The 23,769-nt window shown below is 43.4% G+C and overlaps 3 protein-coding genes across 3 annotated transcripts; 2 read left to right on the forward strand and 1 right to left on the reverse strand.

Annotated features, from left to right (window-relative positions):
• Positions 1 to 970: 970 nt before the first annotated feature.
• m6pr (mannose-6-phosphate receptor (cation dependent)) lies at positions 971 to 9,006 on the forward strand. The gene is made up of 7 exons (XM_062539182.1): positions 971 to 1,296; positions 1,600 to 1,749; positions 1,859 to 2,019; positions 3,843 to 3,952; positions 5,495 to 5,625; positions 6,517 to 6,643; positions 7,569 to 9,006. The coding sequence occupies exons 2-7, from the start codon at positions 1,604 to 1,606 to the stop codon at positions 7,692 to 7,694; spliced, it is 801 nt and encodes a 266-aa protein (XP_062395166.1). The 5' UTR covers positions 971 to 1,296; positions 1,600 to 1,603; the 3' UTR covers positions 7,695 to 9,006.
• Positions 9,007 to 9,050: 44 nt separating this feature from the next.
• On the reverse strand, positions 9,051 to 11,697 carry LOC134083062 (uncharacterized). Its single transcript, XM_062539179.1, has 2 exons — positions 11,631 to 11,697; positions 9,051 to 11,229 (listed from the first exon to the last, which is right to left on the reverse strand). The coding sequence occupies exon 2, from the start codon at positions 11,172 to 11,174 to the stop codon at positions 9,552 to 9,554; it is 1,623 nt and encodes a 540-aa protein (XP_062395163.1). The 5' UTR covers positions 11,175 to 11,229; positions 11,631 to 11,697; the 3' UTR covers positions 9,051 to 9,551.
• A 1,548-nt stretch (positions 11,698 to 13,245) lies between these two features.
• On the forward strand, positions 13,246 to 22,608 carry phc1 (polyhomeotic homolog 1). The gene is made up of 15 exons (XM_062539183.1): positions 13,246 to 13,405; positions 14,036 to 14,157; positions 14,611 to 14,721; positions 15,552 to 15,629; positions 15,909 to 16,052; positions 16,382 to 16,600; positions 17,303 to 17,384; positions 17,586 to 18,691; positions 18,930 to 19,071; positions 19,700 to 19,860; positions 20,630 to 20,717; positions 21,054 to 21,141; positions 21,354 to 21,522; positions 21,773 to 22,013; positions 22,457 to 22,608. Exons 2-15 carry the CDS (start codon positions 14,041 to 14,043, stop codon positions 22,606 to 22,608), a joined length of 2,898 nt encoding a protein of 965 aa, XP_062395167.1. The 5' UTR covers positions 13,246 to 13,405; positions 14,036 to 14,040.
• The last annotated feature ends 1,161 nt before the right edge of the window (positions 22,609 to 23,769 follow it).

Here is a 23,769-nt window from a genome sequence, read left to right on the forward strand (position 1 = left end):
TTTGAGACTTCCTATTCCAATGCATTTAATGAAACATGTTGTGTGTGTGTGTGTGTGGGATATAAGAACATTTGTAAACACATATGAAACTGAATATAAAACTGCAGAGAGGTTTGTGCTTCTCACACAGTCTAACAGTGTTGGCTGAGCATTTTATTTAGATTTCATTCAATTTAATGTCTGGCACTTCAGCATAGTCATGTGTTGGCTTTAAAACAGCAGGTCGCCAACAACAGACATTGTCTGGGATGTCTTGGAGGGTTTAATCTGGGGAATTCCATTTTCTAAGGCCGAAGGACTTCATTTGCACCAAAATAAACATTTGGCATAATCACATCATGGGAAACAAACGGGCTGTGCTTCAAAAGATGGTCAAAGACTGCAGAAGTCTGAACATGATGTGGCACCAAAGATTCCTAATTTATTTTATTGTGTTCATAACACAGAGGAAATAACTGTTTATGAAAATAGTCTGCTAGATAAATGTTACATGGTCTACTATATTCTAATTGTTTGTTGTAGGCCTATCATTAACTCAATTGTACGGATTTATATTTTGGCTGTTTTGTTTGCAGTAGGCTAGTCTACTATCTATCAGTATGGAGTAGGAATTGTTTGTAAAGTCTTTAATTGTAGAAAAGCCCATATACCTATGCCTTTTCTAAGTCAATATGTGTTAACTATAACCTATTTAGGCTGAGGTAGGTCTACTGTCATGGAGAGACAAAAGGTGAGTTACCGTGCGTCCTTCATCCAAACTGATTTATGCAAAGTCAAAGGCTTTAATGTAAATGTAAAAAGATAAGGCACATATTTGGTCACAGTCGCCAACAATGACACATTTCACCAGGGAAATTGTCACAACTTCCTACAGCATGCTTCATTACCTTGCAATGAATCCAGTAGGGGCGTTAAATGACACGAGTTCCGCTTGTTACCGGACGCGCTTCATGCAGAGTCACATGCGCCAGAGATGCGCACCGTTGTTTAGTTTCACTTCCGCATTTGGAGAATGACAAAGTATTGGCTGTTCGATGTACTGTTCTGAGATATGTTGAGATCCAGTTGATTGAATTGTAAATTATCCGGGATTGAATACAGATCTGAGCAATAGTGTTTTTGTCCATTCTTTCGACGGTTTTGGCATGACTAATCATAACTCCTAGTACAGTGGGCTAACCTCGAACGAAGGAAACTGGAAGTGTGCATCGTTACCGTCTCATTTTGTAGCAACCTTCCCCTCTACAATCGTCTTGATAGCAATCTTCTTCACTACTGTGCAACGAAATAATTCAGGTATGACTGTAATTCGGTTTACGCTAAGTAGCCTACGCATCAAAGCTATGCTAAAAGAGTTGCAAGATGGCAGACCCAACTATTGTTAACATGACACCTGTGCAAGAATGAATTAGTAGGCTACCCTATTTCTCTTGAAACTATCCTGTTTATGGTCTCCCCAAACGTATTTGACTTTTGCAATTTATTTGTTGTAAATAGGAGTGATAGATGAGTGATTAACATATTTTATTGTGGGGTCATGATATGACATGCTTGTGGCTTCCTGATCTTTCAACGTTACATTTCCATTACCTTATTTAGAAACATGTCCCTGGTCGTGGCGATCACCTTTCAGTTGATGTTGTTGATGGTTGATGGGCTAGCGAGCAATTATACGAAGAACTGCAAGCTGGGCCCGGGCACGGCTGAGCGTGATGCTCTTAACCTTCTAGAGCCGCTCACGAATAAAAAGTAAGACGCGTTGCTTGGTCTATTCTTTGCTCGTTAGATTATTTCGATATTATTTTTTTCCCAGTATCACCTACATTATTAATATAAAGAAATTTGATGTTTGTTTTAGTTATTCTGCTGTACACCAAATGGGCGGCGACACCTACACCTACTACTTTCAGGTGTGTGGAGATGCAAATGGGACACCAGGTGCTGGACTGGTTCAGGTAGACGCCCAACAGAAAAAAGTTGTGATTGGATACTACAATACCACACAGGCCATTTCAGGAAGTGAGTATGTTTTCATGAACATTAACCACTTCATACATAGGCTACTTGAAGTGGTTAATATATTTGTTGCTGTTGTTGTTGTTGTTGTTGTTGTTGTTGTTGTTGTGTTGTATATTCTGCTCCAGACCTGCAAATTTGAACCTAACTTTTAGTTGGATGCAGGTTGTCTTCTTCCTCAATGTTAGTCTGTTTCTATAAAGTAGTAATTTCCCTTCAATATATAATACTATAGCAAACAGTACTTTCAGCTGACCATAGATGTGAACAGTTGTAGCGATATACTGACATAGGGCATCGACATATGGCATATGGCGGTATGGAAGTCCATACTTTGCTTAACACTGGTGTTTTGGAAACCGTGCAAGTGACTGTCAAAGGAGGAAGCAGATGAAACATGTTCACCCATCACTAAGAGAGCATCTTAAACCATCCCCAAACCTTTATAGATGTCAGTCATTAGTCAGAGACCATTTTAAACCCCCGTTATAATCAGAAATGCATTGCATAGCACTTTTTTTGACACCTGCAAGCACTTAAACACTTGACATCATCATTCCTCACATTCACCCATTCACTCATGCACCAATGGCAGAGGCTACCATGCATGGCGCCAACCTGCTCATTCGGAGCGCTGGGGTTAAGTGTCTTGCTCAAGGACGCTTTGAAAGGGTCAGGAGGAGTTGGCCTTTCAGTTGCTGGACGACTCCTCTACCGCCTGAGCCACTGCTGGCCACAATATAATGCATATTATATCTATAGCAATGCAATCAGATTTTGGAATCCTATAGGACTTTTTGGACTCCACATTCTGGCTCCTGGCTACATCTGTGCTTTAGATTTGGTCCTCTGACTGACAGGCGCACACTGTAGATCAGGGGTGGGCAATTATTTTGCCCAGAGGGCCTTACTGACTTTGATAAAGTAAGCCGCAGGCACACATTGGTTGATTGACACACAATATACTGGATGCTAACTGAGAGGAAATTAGCCTGTTGATACATGACAGATTAACGTAGTCTATTTACAGTATGCAATACTTGCAGGCCCATCCAGAGACCTGATTATTTTGTTTTCTTAAAACAATGTCAACTGTATCTTTATCTAGCCTCTTGTCATCATCACAGCTGCTTGATCATTGAATATAGAAATGGAGCAGATACATTATTTTTTTCCCCTCTTGTGCATGAAGATACAATTTGTGGCATAACTTTGTAACTTCTTAATGCATGCTTTGTATCCAAATGTCTATAATTATGTTGCCTAGGGTTATTCTTTGAAGACAGCGATACTTTCTTGGCTTTTTAAACATTTTAGTTTTGAACAGGCATTCCTCACAAACAACTGAGGTGTTTATTTATTACACACACGAAATACAGTTTGCTTTTCTGTGCCATATTCATCTAAATTTCACATTGATTTGTTTAGCAAGCACTGTTGTGAAGCTTGTCATTTGAAATTTGTGAAGAGTAATGTTCAACAATTAGCTCTTCAGCAACTTAAGTTACAGATGGCGCCCTCTGTTGGATTGAATTTAATAGAACTAGGCTTTGCTAACGTTAAGGTTAAGTCGCAGAAAAGAAAACTGTGGCACAGTTTTTGACTTTATTTTTCCCATTGTGTTGTGGGCCAGGTGAAAGTAGTATGAAGGCCGGGTCTGGTATAGTGCCCAGGTCTACTACATACCATACAACCATGATATTTTCCAGTCACACACAGTGGAAATCTCATACACTTGCCACCCTATGAGCCAACATGGCCTAGATGAAGTTAACCTGTTGTGGCAAGCTGACCAGAGTGTGGTGTCCATGTGTTTATCCCCACAGGTGACTGGGTGATGCTCACTTATGGACTTGGAGAGAAGTACGACAAGCACTGCAGCCAGGAGCACAGAAGAGCCTTGATTATGATCTCCTGCGACCGAAATGTTGCTGCGGTGAGACATGTTTCAATTCTGGGGACAGGGAAACATAGTGTAGTGGTGGTTCTAGGCCTGTCAAAATAATCACGTTGTTGACTTATGGTAGCCTACAGTATATTAACTTGACCTAATTTTTGTGATCTACTTACATGGACTCAACCATTTATTGTAGACAGTGTACATTGTATATGATGCGGGTTTGTTTACATAAGAGTGAATGTCATTGTTAGTTAAGCTTCTGTCTTTTCGTCTGCAATCTGTGTCGGAGGTAGGTCTCACTAACTATGACCACACACAAGTTTTACCTGCTTGCCTGATGCCTTGACCTTGAACTTTCATGGGTATTTCACCATGCTCTCATTCTGCACCATTCACACCTTTGTTTTTCTTGGCAGCAACAGCTTGTGTGTGTGCGTGTGTGTGCGCGACTGAAACGTGCCTCTAGAGAAGTGTGCCTGTACTATTTTAGAAATAAGTGGAAATATTTTTTGTTAATTCAAATCATAAGATATCAACTAGCTTATAAAACTACTTTCTGAAATTCTGATTCCAATGTCTAAAGATAATTAAAGATTAAAAGTTAATTTCTCTTTCAAAGGGTATATACTTGTTAGCCTAGCAGTTTAGAAACTCACCATAGCAGGGCTCAGTCGGAGGGGGGGATAAACGGTTGTCCCTCTCCACGCAATAGGATAGTGTGTAGCGACTTATCTTCTTGTTTTCAAGTAGCAGTGCTTAACGGTCGCAACTTCTGGTCGCATGTCATCATTATGTTAAGCCCGCCCACTATACACGATGTGATTGGTTTTGCTAGATTGGCTGCCGCTAGGGGCGTCTAGATTTCTAGGCTATATATATGTATTTTTATACTTCTCATCATTTCATTTTCATGAAATGGCTTAAAATGACAGCCTTATTTATTGCAATGAGCTTTCAATATATTGCCCGACTAAAAGTACATGACTGTTGTAGGTGCTCCTGCATGAGACTTTCAGTTCAGCTCACAGTCAGTTAAGGCTTCATCAAAAACAAATGCAGGTTTCATCTTGGTTATCATCATCAAATAATTTTGATCTGCCCATTATATGAATTTGTCAAACGTTGTCTGATTTATGTTTTGTTTTTACTGTAATGGTATGAAATTAGTGTTGTGCAGGATATACCCTTGGTTTTAGGCTGTTATGTAATTGCTTGCGAATCATGTTAAGTAAACTGAGGTTCATGTTGATGCCGTTAGCCAGTCATTGGAGCCGAATGACTCATAGTGCTTGTGCCCAGGTCACTGGCTTTGATGATGTTTCCCAGAACTAAAGATGCCCCACCCCCAACCCCACTGTGTCAGAGAGAAATGTTTATATATACAGTTTTTTGGTCAAATAGAGCAGCAGCAAATTCAGCAGCAAAGGAAAACATACAGTACATATTCTCTCTTTCATACACTCTTTCACGCACTCTCTCTCTTCATATACTCTCTATCTCACACACTCACACTCTTTCTCTAGCTCTTTCTCCCCATTTTAATATCATCCCTCCCCTCGTTTCCACTGTAACTCTTAGAGCGAGCTGAAGGTGGTGGTAGAGAACAGGGATCGATCGGAATCCTGCTTCTACCTGTTCGAGCTGGATTCCAGTGCGGTGTGTCCCGTGGTGCCCTCCAAGCTCAGCGCTGGCTCTGTGCTGCTCATCATGTAGGTATTCCCGTCACATTGGTCTGACGTGCACACAGCCCACCTGACACGCTCATTATGACTGGAGACTGTAGACTGTAGACACTCATCACCATGTAGGCGCATCACCACAGGAACAGGAAGTATTCATTTTGACTGGAATGTTCTACTTAATGTGTTCATTTATTTTGTATATGTGTATTTTGTTTTCTCCTGATTTCTCATATGTCTTGAGGGCTGATGTGGAAAACTCTGGTTTAAGAGACCAGGTCCTACCATGTTTTGTTTCTAACTGTGCATTTTAATGTTGGTGATTTCAGCAATTTGCTGATCTACCCACCTGATTATGTGAATGGTTGGAACAAATTGGTTGGAGCATTGTCTAGTTGATGTAACAGATGAAGTGATGGAGTATGTAATTGAGGGACCGCTGTCACACCACAGGGTTTATCCTTGCTGATCCTGGTCTAATAATCACATGTGCCCCGATGCTGATGGCTTACAGTAATGGTTATGTAATATTATTTTATCTTAAAATAATGGCTTCAAGCTCATTTTGATTCTTCTTACAATAAGGAGAATAGAGTCTCATGACATTGCTGATGCACTTCTGGAACATCTGGTAATGCACTACAACATCACTGTCATGGGTAGAAGTGTGACCCTTTGGGTGGAGTATGTCCCTTTTTTTGGTTTGAGAAGAATCGGGTACCCCCTTTAATGAGTACCCATGTTGAAAATGGACAAAAAGGGACATTTGTAAACAGCGTTCCTTTAAACCAGGTAGGCAGAGCAGGGAAAGATAGACAGAATGTAGAGCAGGTTCCCACAGGGGCAAGACTCGTCAAGAACTGTTGTATTAGCATGTTGATTGTTGCTGTGTAACTCCAACTCCCACCCTCATCTTCTCAGAGCTGTCTGTTGCTTGGCGGTGTATCTGATTGGAGGATTCCTCTACATGCGATTGGTTGTTGGAGCCAAAGGGGTGGAGCAGTTCCCACACTATGCCTTCTGGTCTGAAATTGGCAACCTGTCAGCGGTAAGTTTGTTTGGATGGGGAATTAGCCAGCAATCTCAAATGTAACAATATATTTAGTATAGCTATGTTTTCATATAAACACGGGCACTTTTCCGCTTGGAGTTGAACTTTTTTCAATTCAAGGTGCCTGGGATGCCTCCGCAAATACACAATGCAGTTGCGCAAAATGCGTACTGCCAATACGAAACAACATAAAAAAGCTCCACCTCACTCAGGGTTCCCAGGGGTCATGACATTTCTGGAGTATCATGAAATTCTAGAAAGTCTAATCCAGACATGGAAAGTCATATTTTGCTCACTGCAAAAATCGCATCCTGTCTGATCGTTCCCTAAGAGAACATTAACTTTGTTCTGCCTGACTGTTACCATATTACCCCCAATTAGTGGCATTGTGTTACACATTTAGAGTAGCCTTTTATTGTACCAGTCCAAGGGACATCTGAGCAATAATCATGCTTTCAAATCAGCGTCTTGTGGCACGGGTCAGGTGAATGAATGATCTTGATGAAGGTGCTGAAGTGCTCACTAACAAAGAATATAAATAATGAATTTGATAACCAAATTCATGAGGAGTAAGCTTTTTGTGTATATAGAATATAATTTATATATATATATATATATATTTCAATTGAAGTATGCTTCAATTTATGTCTAAAAAGTGAACAATAAGAGCAAAAACAAAAATGTTGCGTTTAAATATTTGTTTACGATACACTTGGTCCATCCCGCCATCATGGAAAGTGGCTTTTTGTAATCTTAAATATTTCTTCTCCATTGTTATGCGTCTCTAAAATAACTGGTTTGAATGCATCTGTGATATCAATTGCATAACTGAAATGGTCGTATGAAACATGACCAATTAATGGCTTTGCTGTGGAGAATGAATAGCTGTGGAGAATGAATAGCTTTCCTTTTTCCCCCCTAGGATGGCTGCGATTTTGTTTGCCGTTCCCGTGGCAACCGCCAGGAACCACCCACATACACGGGTGTGGCAACAGAACCTCTTGGGGAGGAGCCGGAGGAGAGGGATGATCACCTGCTCCCCATGTGACCGCGTGGTATGCAATGCATGTGGAACGGCAGTGCTTTGCTGTGACGGCTGTTTTGATTTTGATACCGAGAAAAAAACACAACAGGAGTGGCTAGATCGGGTCTCCGAGGGCCATTATCGCTGAATGGCTCTCCCTACTGCTCTGCTGTACTTGTGTTCCCTCATAAGTTGGCAGTGGCACTAGTATTGTATAATTTTTCCGAATACCTGTGTGCATTGTTGCAGTCCTAAACCTGATCTCCACCCTGTCACATTACCTCTGCCTTGAAGGAATTTGCTACAGGAAGTGAAAGTCCTTGTCCTTGCAATGTTTCACTCATCAAAAAGTGAGAGTTGGAAACACTGTCAAGTGAAAACTCAGATTAGAATTTTTCTAATCATAATATCATCATTGATCATTATATCAGTTTTAATAAGACCAACAGTCCACACTATGCATCCACATTTGGTTATAAGCAGATGCACCCATTTCCTGATAGCTGATATTTTGAGAGCAAAGTTGTGAGAAAATGCACTGACGAAGAGAAGCACTTACGTGAGCACTTGATGCCATTTCAGGGAGTGTGATATATTGCAGACAGGGCTCTGACCAAAAACATTTTTTTTGTTCTTTTTTTCCAACTTGTTACATTTGTTTTGGTTTGAACAGCTTTGAATATTGTGCAATAGCTCCATTCTTGTGTTTGTCTGCAAGTTGATAATTTGACATCAAAGATGCAGTGGGTCAGTTCAATATTCACAAAATAGTTGCAGGCTAGCAGCTACTAGATGTGTTTTCTAAATACTCAAATTTGTCCCGTACATTTTCTACAGCACTCTGTTTGCAGCTCTTTCAATTATATCCTCAAAGCCCTACAATAATGGACATTAAGACATATATCCCTTGCTGTGATTTTGTTAAGTTCAGTTTTCATACTTTCTAGCAAAAATATAGGTCTTGGCATAATAAAATGGACATGTAAGGGTGCTCTCAAACATAAGAGACTTGGACTGAAAACAATGTTTTTAGTGTGCCCATATCTCTCTAATTTCTCTATACAAACAGCTCCAGGATGCCCCTCTTGCAGTGAAGCACAATCACTACTGGTGATTGTGCTGGTCATATGTTAGGTGGATGAACACTGGCTCCTAGGTTTGGGACTCTAGCTCTAAAAAGAGTTATGTGCTCTGGGTATGAATTCATTTCAACCAGGTGAAATGTTTGAACTGACAGCTTGCCGTTTTTGTGCTCATGATTCCTGCAGAGAAAATGTGTGTGGTTTTTTTTTTTTTTTTTTTTTGCTTTTGCATTAAAATTAGCTGATGTGAATAAAGTGTTTGGATACAATGTCAAGCAAGTTAATGGTGAAGGCTGTATTTCGTGTGTGTCATGTTGTCAAGTGATACTTGTTTAATTCAGCATAAAACAGATAGAAACTCAGTAGAAATTTTCCCATTAAGACTAAGAAACATTGAGAGAGCACACATAAGTAACAGTTGAGATTAGGGCAGCAAATAATGATTATCTCATAATTTGCAAATCGTTGTTTATTTTCTCAATTAATCAATTAGTTGTTTTGTCAGGAAATGGTGAAATCATGACAACTAATTGATTAATTGTTGTAGCCCTAATTGAGAGCTAGGTCCTACATATTATGTCCAGTTTCCATTTCAAAATGACTCATAATGTCTGAAGGGCTTCAGTAAGATTTCCTTTGAATATCACCAGAGCTATCAATATCTACAGAAGTGCATTTTATAATTTGTTAGGTTTGTTTACCTGCATTAATAATAAGTAAATTATAACTAAACCCACTATGATGGCCTTTTTCATGCCAAAACCCTACAACCTTCACCTAACATTAGTCGGGTTGCATCTCAGGTGATTTCCTTCTGGAAGATTAGATCTAACACTGCCAGGAAACAGGCCAGTACATCCCTCTGACAGTAAGCCCTCAGTTCATCAATGTCTGTCTGGATGCCCTTATCCAACTGGAGATAGTTCCAGTGAAAGTCCTGTGGGCTGTTACCTCTGTGATAATGTCTGATGACCATCGCAGCTCTGTTTGATAGAGGCCTCCTCAGCAGTGTAGCGTCTCTGTTCAGGATGTACATATAAGCTTGGGTCTGATAGCAGTACTCGTGGGATTTGATCAATTGAGCCTGGCAGTCGCCATTCGGCCTTTTGGTGAAGACCTTCCCCACCATGTCGCCAGTTGTGCCTTTACACTCAATCACAAGCCTCTCGTCTTTCCCTGAGGTTCCAGTGCCGGATTTTCCAGAGGATTTCGGAATGCTTGCTAAAAAGTCCAGTCTTCCTGTGAGGAAGCCACATTCCACTTTGTTGCCTTTGGTGTACCGTACCTTCTCCCCACCTGAGCTAATCACACCCAGCCCATGGAAGAACTTCAGGCATTCAATCTCGTCCATTTTGTTCTGGTGGAACCTCCCAAACCGGTCCGACGTGGACTCATCTAGAAGAGACTCATCTGAGTATTTCATGTTCTCTATATCCTTTGCGTTCACCCTCACACCGTCCGTCACTGTTGCCTTGTCGTCCTTAGGCGCTGAAGTGCTCCAGCCCCTAGTCAAGGCTGTGGAGTACATTTCAGGTGTGGAGATGGGTGTGCATTTATACCTGTCCTGCATCCTGAACCCTTTGCCTGTGCTTGTTGAATTCTTCTTCCAAATCTCCATCAGTCTTTCTCTGTCCTCATCTTTTTTGGGCTCGAAGAAAATTATCTTTGTGAGCTCAAGGACATCCCCACTGTTCTTCAGAGACAAAGTTCTCTTCACTTCCCTGCATCCCAGTCGTGGTGTTATGCAGAACTGGATCTTGAATTTCTCCAGCTCAGTAATGATTGACTTAGCATCTAAAGTATGTTTTTGTGATTCTTTGATAACCTCAGGACTGAGGACCCCCTCTGGAAGCCTGATATGCAGCAGCTTCAGCAGGTGATGGTAGTCTTTTTCATCTGAAACCAATTCATCCGTCCTGTCAAGTTTTGTACCTGCCGCGAACGTCTCTTTACTTTTTCCTTTGCCTGTTGTTACTGCGTGACTTGGCACTGTTTTCCTGTTTTTGGTTCCTTCCTCTTCCTTTGCGTCTCTTTTGTTCTTGGTTAGTGCTTCTCCCAGCTTTCTCTCAGATGCTGCCTTTTCTGCTCTCTTGTTGATTCCCTTGCTTCCTGCTGGGTTTCCTGTACCTTTCTTCTGGTTTCTGAAGGCTTCACCTGAAGGGTGATTTGGGATCCCATCCACTCTCACCTGCAGAGTGAGCTCAACAAGACCCTCACCATTATGTCTTGTTGTTCCGTTGTCTATCTCCTTGCTCTCTCCTCTCTGGGCTTCATTTGCTGTCCCTTTCCTCATGCCTCCTGGTAACATCTTGTTCATCCTCCTCTCTATTGACTCCTTTACAGCCAGGTCATCTTTTCCGACTCCTTTCTTGTCTCCGGGTTTTTTAGTTGTCTTGTCTACTTGCTGTTGCTTGTCTGTCATTGCTTCCTTGGACTCCTCCCTGTGGTTTCTTAAGACCGTGCCCTTTTTGCACAATCTTTCAGCATGAGGATGCGTCATTATGTTACGTAGACAAATGGAGAAGGAAATAAATACAAGGTCATTCATTTAAACGCTTACGTAAGTCTCATTTGCTCTCTCAATTCAGTTCAATTTAGTACACTGTATAGACCATCACTAAAGTTTTGTCAAAACAATGAAGTATACAGAAGTATATTAAACATCAACACAAAAATACAGAATCACATAATATGCGTGTCATTACACTGTTATCCCTCAGATAGACACATATACACATTAACACACCATATGAATGACTTATATCCATTGCCATTCAAGTCCAACACATTATGTAATCCTACACCTGGTTTCTGTTGCGGACACAGACTTGTGTATCGCAAAACCACTTTTCATCATTAAAGTTGAAGATTTACTCACAGAGGCCTCGTCTCAGTTCCTGATATGTTCACAAGCACTCACACTGATCAGGTATGACAACAACCTGAACAACCAGGGTGAACTTGACAGAGACACCAGTTACACCACTTCCTGAGTCAGATGTGTGAGGCTTTTTATAAACCAAATGGCATGTGTTATGTCACATAAACATTCTCTCTCTCTCTCTCTTTCTCCCTCCCCCTCTCTCTGTTGTCATTTGATTACTTATTTATTTCTTTATTTATTGAAGACATCTACAAATGTCAAAAATTTGATTAAGAAAGAAAGGGTATAGTTTATATAAAAAGCCCCTATGGAGTATATAAGATGTAACAAGAAAATTGGTATATGTTGGTACAATGAGTGCCTGAGATGCAGTGTCATGCTGTTGTTTTTTACATGTAGTGGCAAAACAACAGGAAGAAAAAGTATTGTCTATTGTTCATTCATAAAATGTGATCTGATCTTTAGCAAAGTCATTAGTAGAGACAAACACTATTGCTGAAGCTAATAACACAAAAGAATATTATTATGTCTTATTACAAAACACCCTTACAACATTAGTGTTGCTGCAGGGCTGTTGTTTTGTAGGGCTTTTGATGGTGGTTAACACTCTTGTTAAGTACCCACCACAAAGAAAACTGGGTAACAATATGAATTATAATCATTTTCTGAGTTTTTTTTTAGCTGGGTCCAAATTGACCCTAAGGATAACGAATGTCGGTAAGATTTGAGGGTAACATAAGGGTTAAGCAGTTTCACTCCGATATATTGTATTATATATAGCCAAGCAAATGTGTTTCCCACAAGACAAACTAACCACTAGATGGTGCTGCTTCTGCTGTATAAATAGGCTGTAGAACACACAGTAACAGATGTAGCTTACTTGAGTATGTGCATGATGTTGGCCTTACACCCCTCCAGCACACACACACACAAACAAACAATACAATTAATCTGTTATATAAATTGTGGCAATTGGAAAATCCTGAAATCTCTTCAGTGGCCTAGGTGAGCAGCAGAGATATGGATACGGATACTTTGAATTGGCTAACTCAGCAACTGAGTGGAATGACAATTACGTAAATGGCAACACTTCTGAAAACAAGTAGCAAAAATAACTCCTCTGCAGCACTTCACTACTACTCTTCTGCTGGACTTTTGTGCTCTTCCCAGACCCACCTACAGTATGTCACCTATGCTCAGGAGATTATATAGGATCATTAAACTGTGCATGCACTATTACGCAGGACTGCAGAATGCAGGACCACATGCGCACACACACTGTAGTCTATATGCCTTGATGCTATTTCTAACTCCTAGTAGGGCCTAGGCCTTTCTGTAGGCTGCAATTAGTAGGCCTATATTTGAGTGTAGCTCTAATGGAAGTGAGAGTTGGCACACTGGGTTAATAAAAAACAAATAGTTTTTTATTCGTTTGGGAAAATTAGGTCCTAGGTGTTGATGAAATGCAATAGATATTTGTCCTGTTCAGCCACTTGAAAGGCAAGGAGAAAGATTTTTGTTTGTGCATATTTGCGCACGCCACAGGCCGTCCAACGTCATTTTTGGCGCCGGAAAGAGAATTGTAAACAGTTCAGGGGGCGGGGTTTCATAGCCTTTGCCTCAGCTCAACAATCGTTGTTTGCAGATTTACTAGAAGTCTGCTAAGGGGGGAAAATAGATATTTAAAGAAATTCACCATACTTGTACGGCAACAAACAAAACGACGAAGCGGTTACTACCAAGTATCTGGAACGCAAGACAGGATTGAGGTAAATGTTTACCTCGCCAGTGTTCCTCTGTTCTGCACCCTGGCCAGCTAGCTAATGTTGGGGAAAGCTAGCTGAAGCTATCATACCTAGCTACAGAGTTGTTATGCTAGATTAGTGAAGGCCCTCCGACGTTTTCACAGATGCAATAAATTAACAAGAGAAGGCCCGTCGGGTGTATTTAAACTTTGATAGTATTGCATGTCATATTTTGCTCAGATTCGCTGGTTTTCTCGAGAAACTTACTAATTTGTTTCTGTTGCACTGTTGCACCTAGCTTTTGCAAAACCTTCTCAGTTTTGTCATCAATCGTTCTGTCTTGACAGGTCAAATAGTTCTCAGTTGTTATCTTTAACTGAAATCTCCGCTGTTCTGTAGGGATTCCCATAACTTTGTGTTTTTTGATCATTTGATAAATTACTAACATGTGCCAGTAGTCCTTTGAAACGATAATGTTGACACTCAACCTTTTTTGCAATCCAGGAACAACTCAGAATTTTGGGTTTGTCTGTATAGTTGTATTATAGTGTTTAGTATAATAGCTTAGCTTGAAATGTAATGTCATAATTAAGTCCTGTCAGTTATGTGTATTCTGAACTGATATGTTTCCGTTTTTTTTGTACTCTACAATAGAGACCATGGAGGCAGGCGAGGACCAAAACTCTGGCTCTGCCAATGGCAACACTCAGTCAGGAGGGAACTCCCGCCCCCCTCAAATCGCTCACATGTCTCTGTACGAGAGACAAGCTGTACAGGTGAGAACATACAGTATTTGTAATGTTCTTATGTTCGTTTGACTCTGAACCTGGGAAGATGTAGCAACATGATGTATAATCATTCATGAAATAGATTTACGCATATTTTTTATTTGTATATTTTATAGAGAAATATACAAACATCTGACATAAGCCCAGAGAGGGTTAAAGCGGAGCAGTCAGTAATGAAGGATCTTTGATAAGCTGTAGTGTAGACATTTCAAACGCATCAACATTTTTTTATTTTATAAAAGCTGCTTGGCAAACACGCCAATGAGTATTCCTCCTCTTATTGAAATTCATTGCGAGTAATAATTATTCCAATGTGCTAGTCACACTTCACATTGATTGTTCCTAAGTGGCTTTGGATAAAAGCAGCTAAATGACTAACTGTAAGTGTGAAATCACAACTGGGTGGCACAGGGTAATGTAGTGTTGTTTTTTTGTTTGCAGGCCCTACAGGCATTGCAGAGACAACCAAATGCTGCTCAGTACTTCCAGCAACTGATGCTACAACAACAGATCAACACAGCTCAGCTGCATAACCTCGCTGCTGTGCAACAGGTTAGTTGAGCACACAGTGCTTTTCCTCTAGATGGATCACAAACTGGAGCACAGAGGCATGCTTTGACTCACACTCACTCACGGACACACTTGCGCACACACACACACACACACTCTTACGCACACACACACACACACACACGCGCATACAGCCTGTGTTATAGAGCACACCATCATGTGAAAGAGTAGATAATAAATCATGTATTCATTGACATGATTTGAGTCATGAGTGGAAGTGAGCCTTTGATAAAAGTAACCTGTTAATGATGGTTACTTACAAATCCCTCCCCTCGGTGTACTACAGTATACAGAACTGTAGTTCATGGCGGTGGTTCTTTTTCTGAACGCTTCAGCCAAAGATGATGGCAGGAAGGCCTCATGAAAATAATCAACATGTAGCCACTCTGAGTTGCAGCTGTACATTTGGTTGCCCCTGCAGATGTTGAGGGACGTAGCTGAACTCAACTCAAAGGCAATGTCTCACTCCGTGAACAAGAAAAGCGTCCACAAACACATTTGAGCATGATATTTTATTTTATGTTATGTGACTCAAAACTACTCTGTTGTCTGTGAAGTCATTGCACAGCTTTGGTGCAGTTGTGTAGCCTCATCACATGCTCCTGTCTTGAGTGAGGCAGAGAGGACCGCATGCAAGCCTATATGGAGCCCTTTGACAATAGGTAGATGCTGTATGATTGATTGTGTCGTTGAATAAGAACAGCAAGAGAAGGAACTCTTTTGGGGGAATAAAACCTTGTTTGTATGGGCCCTCTGTCAGTGTGTCCAGTAAACTCACTGGCGATCACTGTGTTGTCTTCATGAACTTGCAGGCCACTCTTGCAGCCAGTCGTCAGTCTAGTTCCCCCAGCAACAGCGTCTCCCAGGCCACCAGCACCACCCACTGTACCGTGAGTATGGCATGGTCACACACACACACATACATCAACATGCATTCATTTATGGCAGTGATAATTAATCCATTAATTTAATCGTAAAACTATTCTGGTAATCATTAATTGTTTGTGTCTATCAGACAAAGTCTCTTAGTTTAACCAGGATAATAGATGTCCTTACTGATCTCATCTGTACCCACTAGCGAGCTATTCAAAGAAACACAATTCTCCTTCATCTAAGCACAAGAAAGCGTTGTGTCTGGTTCTCACTCACCCATTTGTTGCTCATGCTAGGTCAACCTCAGCACCTCTTCAGGGGGCACCATGACCAACCCACGGCCCATCGGACCTGCCACCTCAGCCACGTCCTCCGGTCTCACTCAGCCGGTACTGCTGGGGGGCAACACGCCTGGACAGGGCCAGAACTTGTACCTGAGGGTAGGTCATCGGCTCATGTTGGGAATCTGGGTGTCTCCCATTCGTCTTTCTATACATCCTCCCTTCCCTCCTCATGCTTTCTTAGCAGGGGTTGGAAATCAGAGGTTTTTTGGAGTCATTGGTGAGTGAGTGATGATGATGAATGATGAGGATGCCATTAGTATAGGACGTGACATCGGGCCTCCTACAGCGAAATTGCCTTAGATTCTCCTCTTTAATATTCTCTTGATTTTCTGGGAATTGAATAAATAAGAGAAGTAAACTTCAGAAACATTCAGAAATATTCCTGGGCCTCTCCTCCTCTCCTTACCCTCCCTCTCTTTGCACAGGTCAACCGACCCCTCAGGGCTCCTCTGGCCTCTCAGCTCATCTTTATGCCTGGTGGCACGGCAACAGCAGCCGTGGCAACAGTTGCCCAGCAGCAACCGCAGCAGCAGCAACATCAACAACAACATCAACAACAACAACAGCAGCAACAACAACAACAACAACAACAGCAGCAACAGGAAGTCCCTCCTACCTCTATGGGCCAATCAGACAATGACCAGGTAAAGAATAATTGACCATAGCCAAGACAAGAATGACAAACAAAACAGCGTTAATAGAACTGTAATAGTAATAAGATGAACGTAATAAGACTAGGTTCATACTAGCCGTCTTCTTTGAAGCAGCCAGCGTTCTTTTTACATTATAATCCTATGGAGTGGACCTTGTTTTCAAGAAGTCCTCAACTTTTTTTAAAACGTTGTTGCCTACGTTTTTTTCTGCAGCCCAGAGTGCCTTTTTTGAATTTGAAAAACATTCAATTTCTCAAAAAAAAAGTGCCCTACATCAAGTGCTTTTTTTGACCGCTGACCAATTACAAGCTGAGTAATGAGACATTTGTAACCAACAGAAATTGAGAACTTATGAGATCAACTTTGTGTACAATGAGCTATATGGTGTGAGATTTATAGTGTATCACCCTATGACTTTTCCTGAATTTTCTGGTCAGTTTTGTTCTGGCTCTGTTCTGTTCTGGTCAGCAGCACACGTTGTTATGGCAGCAAAAGACTCCCTCAACTGCTTTTTGCTGCAGGTGGCCAGGCAATTTTTTCAGAACCCTTGTCTGAACATTTCCTCCGTGGTGCATTTTCTGTGCCATTTTCACTATCAGTCATACAATACTTGTAGAGACTAGAGAGCCTAGTTTTAGATGATCTTTTCTTTGTTTTAATGCCCCATTCCAACCTCCTGATTGTCCTTCCCAGGTGCAGAACTTGGCCATGCGCTGTGTGTCCACTCCTCGTGTGGCAGCGGTGAAGACCGAGTTCCCTGAGAGGAAAGACGCAGGTGCGTTCATTTCTCATTTTTACACCCCTTTGTATAGTTGTTCGTTTCACAAACAGCAACCAACCCGCTGTAGTGCTAGTAACACACCAGCAGTAAATCTCTCTCTGCTCCCATCCACCTTTGTCTCTTACTTCCTTTTTTTTGTCGTTTGCCATTGTTCCTTTCCCTCTCCGTGATTCTCTTTTTTTCCTCTCTCTTCAGCCACATACGCCATCCCCCAGCAGCATCAGCAGCAGTTCTCCCAGGCCGTGGCGGCGGCGGCGGCGGCAGCAGTGGCACACCAGAGCGCCGCTCCTCAGCTCTCCAACCCCAAGCTGGCCTCCTACGCCCAACACCCCAACGCTCCCGGTATGCCCGGCGGCATGGCCGTCAAGGGCGCCGGCCAGGCCAACATGGCTGCCAACGCTGTAGCGGGCGGCGGCGGTGCAGGTTCCGCGGCCACCGTGCCGCCCTCCTCCACCTCTTCCTCGGTCTCTACGGCGCTGCCGCTCTCGCAGTTGCTGCTCTCGCCGTCGGGGCTGTGCCAGGCGCGGGCTGTCACCACCGTCACGCCGGCCGCCACCCACGTCACCCACATCCTGGTGCCCACCTCCAGCGTGCCCACGTCCTCGCAGGGCTACACCATGGGCACCATGGCGACCAAGGCCAACCTGGGCGCCCAGACGCTGGTGGTGCAGCCCATGCAGCAGCAGCAGCCGCAGGGAGTGACGGGCGGCGCGGCCGACAAGCTGTCGCACAGCACCACGCCGGTGCCCATCCAGCCCAAGACGGCGCAGGGCCACCGGCTGCCCATGCAGATGCCCCCGCGCCACCCCCCTCCCATCCTCCCCGCTCCACCCAGCAACGGGCAGCCGTCGCCGGGGCACCACCCGCCCCACGTGCCTGTACAGCTGGTCGGCGCCAGGCAGGGAACTCTGGGTAACTCCCAGGCTGTGGCGCTGGCGCACGCCAGGAACTGCTTTGCTCAGGATGCCAGCGGAACCCTGGGCAACAACAACAACAACAGCATCAGCAGCAGCAACGGCGTGCCTGCCGCCAACAGCAATGGAAGTAACATGGTGGCCATGGTGACATCCATGGAGACGGGGGCAGGAGGAATGTGCCTTAAGACTCCCCAAAGTGCCGTGCCGGTCAGCCAGCTGCTGGGCAGTCAGCAGGCAGCGCTGAACCCCAACCACTCGTCCTCCACGTCTGCCTCTCCTCCTGTCTCCATCCCCCACTCCATGGATGGACACAACCATAGCCTAGTGTCTGTTGTGGCGCCCTCCAGTGGAGAGTCTGTGTTTATGCAGTCTGGACCAACACCGGTGAGGACGGCTATGTTATATTATTCAAACTATGTTATAGTAGTATGGGTGATTTTCAGGCTTGTTGATGATTTTGTTAATATTTCCAAAAAGCATCACTCATTAACTATGCTCAAACTGAAATTGTAAAATGTTATTTGTCAGTTTATGGATAATATCACAGAGCATATGTATAACATTGCTCTAGAAAACCCTGGTCTTGCTGTAAAACTTGTCATTTGCATGTGGAAATTCTCAGACGAAGCCTGTGATTGGCTCCCTGAAGAGGAAGTCGGAGTCTGATGGCCCTAACGACTTATCAGGAGAGGCCCTCCCTCATTGCTGTCCGTCAGTGCGAGACTCTGCTCCGCCGCTCTCGCCAGCCCCATCTCTCGACACAGGTGAGACACACGTCACACGCTCTCCTCTCAGCTCCCCATCCAACTTGTACTTGTGTTTTTCTACCGCAAGGGTCTCCAACAGAGCTCACGAGCTACTACTAGCTCCCCACCTGTTTCTAAATACCTTCAAGATTTGAGGAAGCTGTTCATAAATATCATAACCCAGTCACCTGGGAAACTTGTTGACATTCCTATGAAATCAAATTCACAGTCTACAAAGATAGAAGGTAAATTAGATGAAAAGAGTCACCCAAATTGTGTCCAGTGGTTTTTGGGTGGAGGTATTTGAATGCATGGCATGCTACTACGAACTCGGCCATGTCCCATTTTGTCAGAGCAGCACTCGGAGGAGAAGTGTTGGAGACCCCTGGTCTACAGCCATTGAAATGGCCCCAGATGACCTCTTTAGGCTTCAGGCCTGTCAAAAGACGAATTGTAATGGAAATGTACCTGTTTGTCTGTTATGTCCCTTGTCCATTTCAAACCTAATTTTCTCTCTCTCTGTCTCTTTCTCTCCCTCTCTCTCGCTCCCCCTCCCTCCCTCTATCTGCCAATCTCTTATTCCTACTTGTCTTTCTTTCCCTTCTTTTTCCGTGACTCTCTCTCTCTGTCTCTCTATCTCGCTCAGCCCCAGAAACAGCGTTCTCCTCTCCTCCCACTCTCCTGCCTCTACCACGGGGTGGTTGTCAGGGCGACAGGGCACCCCTCCCCCAGGCTGTGGTAAAGCCTCAGGTGCTCACTCACCTGATTGAGGGTTTCGTCATCCAGGAGGGAGCTGAGCCCTTCCCCGTAAGTCCCCACCCCACCCAGCACACCTGTGCCAGGGCTTCCTCAGATATGGACAGGTTCAATGCTAGTTCACCAGAAACCAATTCAGCACTGTTTTGATATTGACAAATCCAACACTGAATTCATGTAGACAGATTCAACACTGATTTAAAATGGACAAATCCAACATTGAAGTAATATAGATGGATTCACCATTGATTTCAACACTGATTAATTGGGGTGATCAGACATCCTGAAAAATTCGGGACAGTCCTGAAATCCTATCAGTTGTTCCGAATCCCGAATCCTGCCCTAAATGTCCCGATAATTATACCAGTGCAGAGTCGAGTAGCTGTCTGATTGAACATTAAAAACTGATCATGGTGGTTGAGGCTCCCGCCGGCTGCTCATTGGCCGCAGCAGTCTCAATTTCTCTCATTCTCATCTGGTAACCCGAGATTTAACACTGATTTGATATAGAAAGACTCACTCAACACAGATTTGATGTAGACAGTTTCATCACTGATTAAGTACAGACAGGTATAACTCTGATATGATGTTTAAAACGGATTTAATATTCAGTTTCAACACTGGAATTTAGATGAATCAGATAATTGTCTGTGGACAGTCCTGGCTATACTAATTGAACATTTTCACATTTGTGATGTAATGTGTTTTTTTGACTGTACTGGAAGTAAGTCTAAATTGAGTCTAAATAAATATGATAGATCTGTGGTGTTTTCATAAACCCCAACCAGCGTCTTCAAGTGCTTTGTGTTTTGACTGACAGGTGACGGGACTAGTGAAGGATCAAGCAGAGGGTTCCATGTCTATGGGTGTTCCACCCAACATCCAATCAGAAACTGGAGGCTCTGCAGGTGAATATATGTGACCATGAGTGCCCTTCTACCCAATTAGAAAATGAGATACAGTTTCCATTTGCAATAGATGGATGTGGTTCCTCCCTTTGCATAGCATCAAGCACTGCAGGAAGGGTCATCGTAATAGGAATACTCTTTGTTCACGTCAATGCATGTTCGAGGCATGGGAATGAATGTTTACATTAGCCATCATGTGAAATGCATATTACATTTTCAATGATTATTTAATAGAAAATCTCTCTCTCCCTCTCTCTCTCTCTCTCTCTTGCTCTCTCTCTCTCTCTCTCTCTCTCTCTCTCTCTATTTCTCTATCTCTTTTCTTGACTTTGTCAGTGTTGAAGTGTGAGTACTGTGAGAACTTTGCTCCGGCCAGTCAATTCGGAGGAACCAAGCGCTTCTGTTCCAAGACCTGTGCGAAGAGGTATTCAGAACGCCACTTCTTACTTTCTAATGCTGTGATTCTAAAGCTCAGACAGTTTCCTGTGACACAATTAAAAAGCTCTGGAAGCTTTGTACTTTAACTCTGGTATATCACATTGTATGCCATCATATACATCAGATATATTGCTATCGCAAAAGTATTTAGTCAGAAACACGTGTATCATTTTTCTGTTGCATTACTTCCTGCAACAGGTACAACGTGAGCTGCAGCCATCACTTCCGCAGCAGTAGGGGGAGAACGGGAGGAGGTCCACCTCCAGCCCCCCCAGAGAAGGACGCTGTGGCCAGGCGCAGGGGTCCTCGCAGGAGCAGCTCTGAGATCGCCTGCGCAAAAATAGCAGGCCGACATTTGCCTATGAAGGTGAGCTCTGACGCTAATAATCAGTTGTTTTAAGTTGCTTGAATTGAGAAGTGTATTTTAGTGCATCTCAGACAGGTGAATCAGTCACAGACAGAAAATCCAAACAATTTTTACTAAATAAGTTTAGTTCCATATCTCTCTCCCCCCCCCCCTTCTCTCCCTCTCTCTCTCCCCTTCTCTCTCTCTCTCTCTCTCTCTCCCATTTGGTATTCTGTTTGTCTTATTCCTCGACTCTTTTTCTGTCTGTCAGTGTCGCTCTGAGTCCAGCCGATCTGAGGACATCTCCAGCTGTGACGGCGAGGAAGAGGAGGAAGACTCCCTGTCCCTTTCGCCTAGCTCCTCCTTCTCCTGCCCTCCCCCCACTCACTGCGGACCCCAATTGGACGGCTCGACGGGTGGCGGCCTGCCATTGGATGACTCGCATTTCCTATCGGGCAGTCCCTCCCACTGGAGCGTGGACGAAGTCTGTCGTTTCATTTCATCTCTGCAAGGTTTGTACGACAAGGAAGATTTTTGCACTTTGAGCCACAATATCTTATCCTTCTTTAGAAGCCATGTCTTTTGCCCTCTCATTGCATTGTTTATAAAGCATTCATAATCTTGTGTAGCTCAATAGACCAAAATGCAACCATTCAACAATGTGTGTTTTATTTACCTTATGCATCCATATGTGCTTTGCTCTGTTAAGTTTTTTTGTATTTTGGTTGTAGCAGCCTTTACAAATTTCTCTCTTGGGAGATCTAATAAAGTCACCTTGAGCCTTGACCCACCAGCCGTGGGTTTGGTTTAGAGACGACCCAAAACAATCAGATGCGTTCTCATGTTAGGCACTTTTGTAAAAATCAGTTTGAAGTACTTCTCAAATGACTGGTAGCCTGAGTGGAGATGTTTATCTTTCTGGTAATTTGACTGTGCTATGTGCACTTCCTGGTAGGCTGCGAAGACCTGGCGCCTCAGTTCCTGTCGCAGGAGATCGACGGGCAGGCGCTGCTGCTGCTGAAGGAGGAGCATCTCATGTCCACCATGAACATCAAACTGGGACCAGCGCTCAAGATCTGTGCCTCCATCAACAACCTGAGAGACTGAGGGGGGGGGGGGGGGGGGGGTTGATTGATCTTTGGGGAAGGAGAGAGAGAGAGAGAGGGAGGGAGGGGTGGGGTTGTGGGGTTGTGGGGTTGTGGGGTTGTGGGGTGTAAAAGTTTGAGCCATCAGCCACCTGAAAGACTGCAGACATGGGGAGGGATTGGGGTGGGGGAGAGGAATGGGTTACCGTTGTTTTTTGGGGGGTTTTTTTGGGGGGGGGGATACTTTGAGCCTGGGACAACCTAAAAGACTGAAGGTATGAGTTGAGGAATGTTTAGAGGTTGGGGAGAGGAGATGGGTGTTGGGGAGCGGGGATGGGAGCATTCAGCAAATGAGCTGAAAGACTAAAGAGATGAATGGGGGAGGGGTAGAGAGCAGGTGACCGGATGGACCATCATCCACAACCTGAGACTGAAGAGGGGTGCGGATGAAGGGGGGGACAAAGTGAATGTTCATTTGTAGTTTAGGTGGGACATGCATATGGGGCAGTGACTGGGGAGACTGCAGAAGCATTTGGTCCACATGAAAACAAAAGGGATGGATTGGGATTGGTCCACACGAGTAAAAGTATATCGCCTTAGTGAGCTCCAGAAACAGGACTGAATGGGGAGAGTGGAGAGCTTTGATTTACCTGGACATTGAATGTGCAACATGTGCAACCTTTTTTTTTTTTTTTTGGTCTGAGTGATCATGTAATCATGATGTGAAGTCCATTACAGCTAGACTGAGAGAGCTGGAAACGGTTAAAAAGTGTGTGTGTGTGTGTGTGTGTGTGTGTGTGTGTGTGTGTGTGTGATGAATGAATGGGTGTGAGAATGTGAGGGGGAGCGTGTCATTCGAGACGTATAACTCGAAACATGTGAGTGTGCGGATATGATTACATTAGGTAATCACCAGTACTCAAAGTAGTTGGACAATTTAGCAAGTTAGTTCTGAGAATATGCATACGATGCCTTCTTCACCTCTCTGGAGTGTTACACATTTTCTACAGTAGAGACAGAGAGCGAAGACTTGAGTCTGCAGTGACATTTGCTCTTTTCATTCCATCAAAAATGTTTTCAAAGACAGGGCTGGGACGTTCATGAAACGGTCAACCTCTGTCAGTAGGAGGAAAAAAAAACAACTATCATAGGAAGCAAAACTAAAACCCTTAGGTATTATTTT

This window comes from Sardina pilchardus, chromosome 6 (assembly GCF_963854185.1).
Source record: "Sardina pilchardus chromosome 6, fSarPil1.1, whole genome shotgun sequence".
In the NCBI taxonomy this organism is placed as follows: domain Eukaryota; kingdom Metazoa; phylum Chordata; class Actinopteri; order Clupeiformes; family Clupeidae; genus Sardina; species Sardina pilchardus.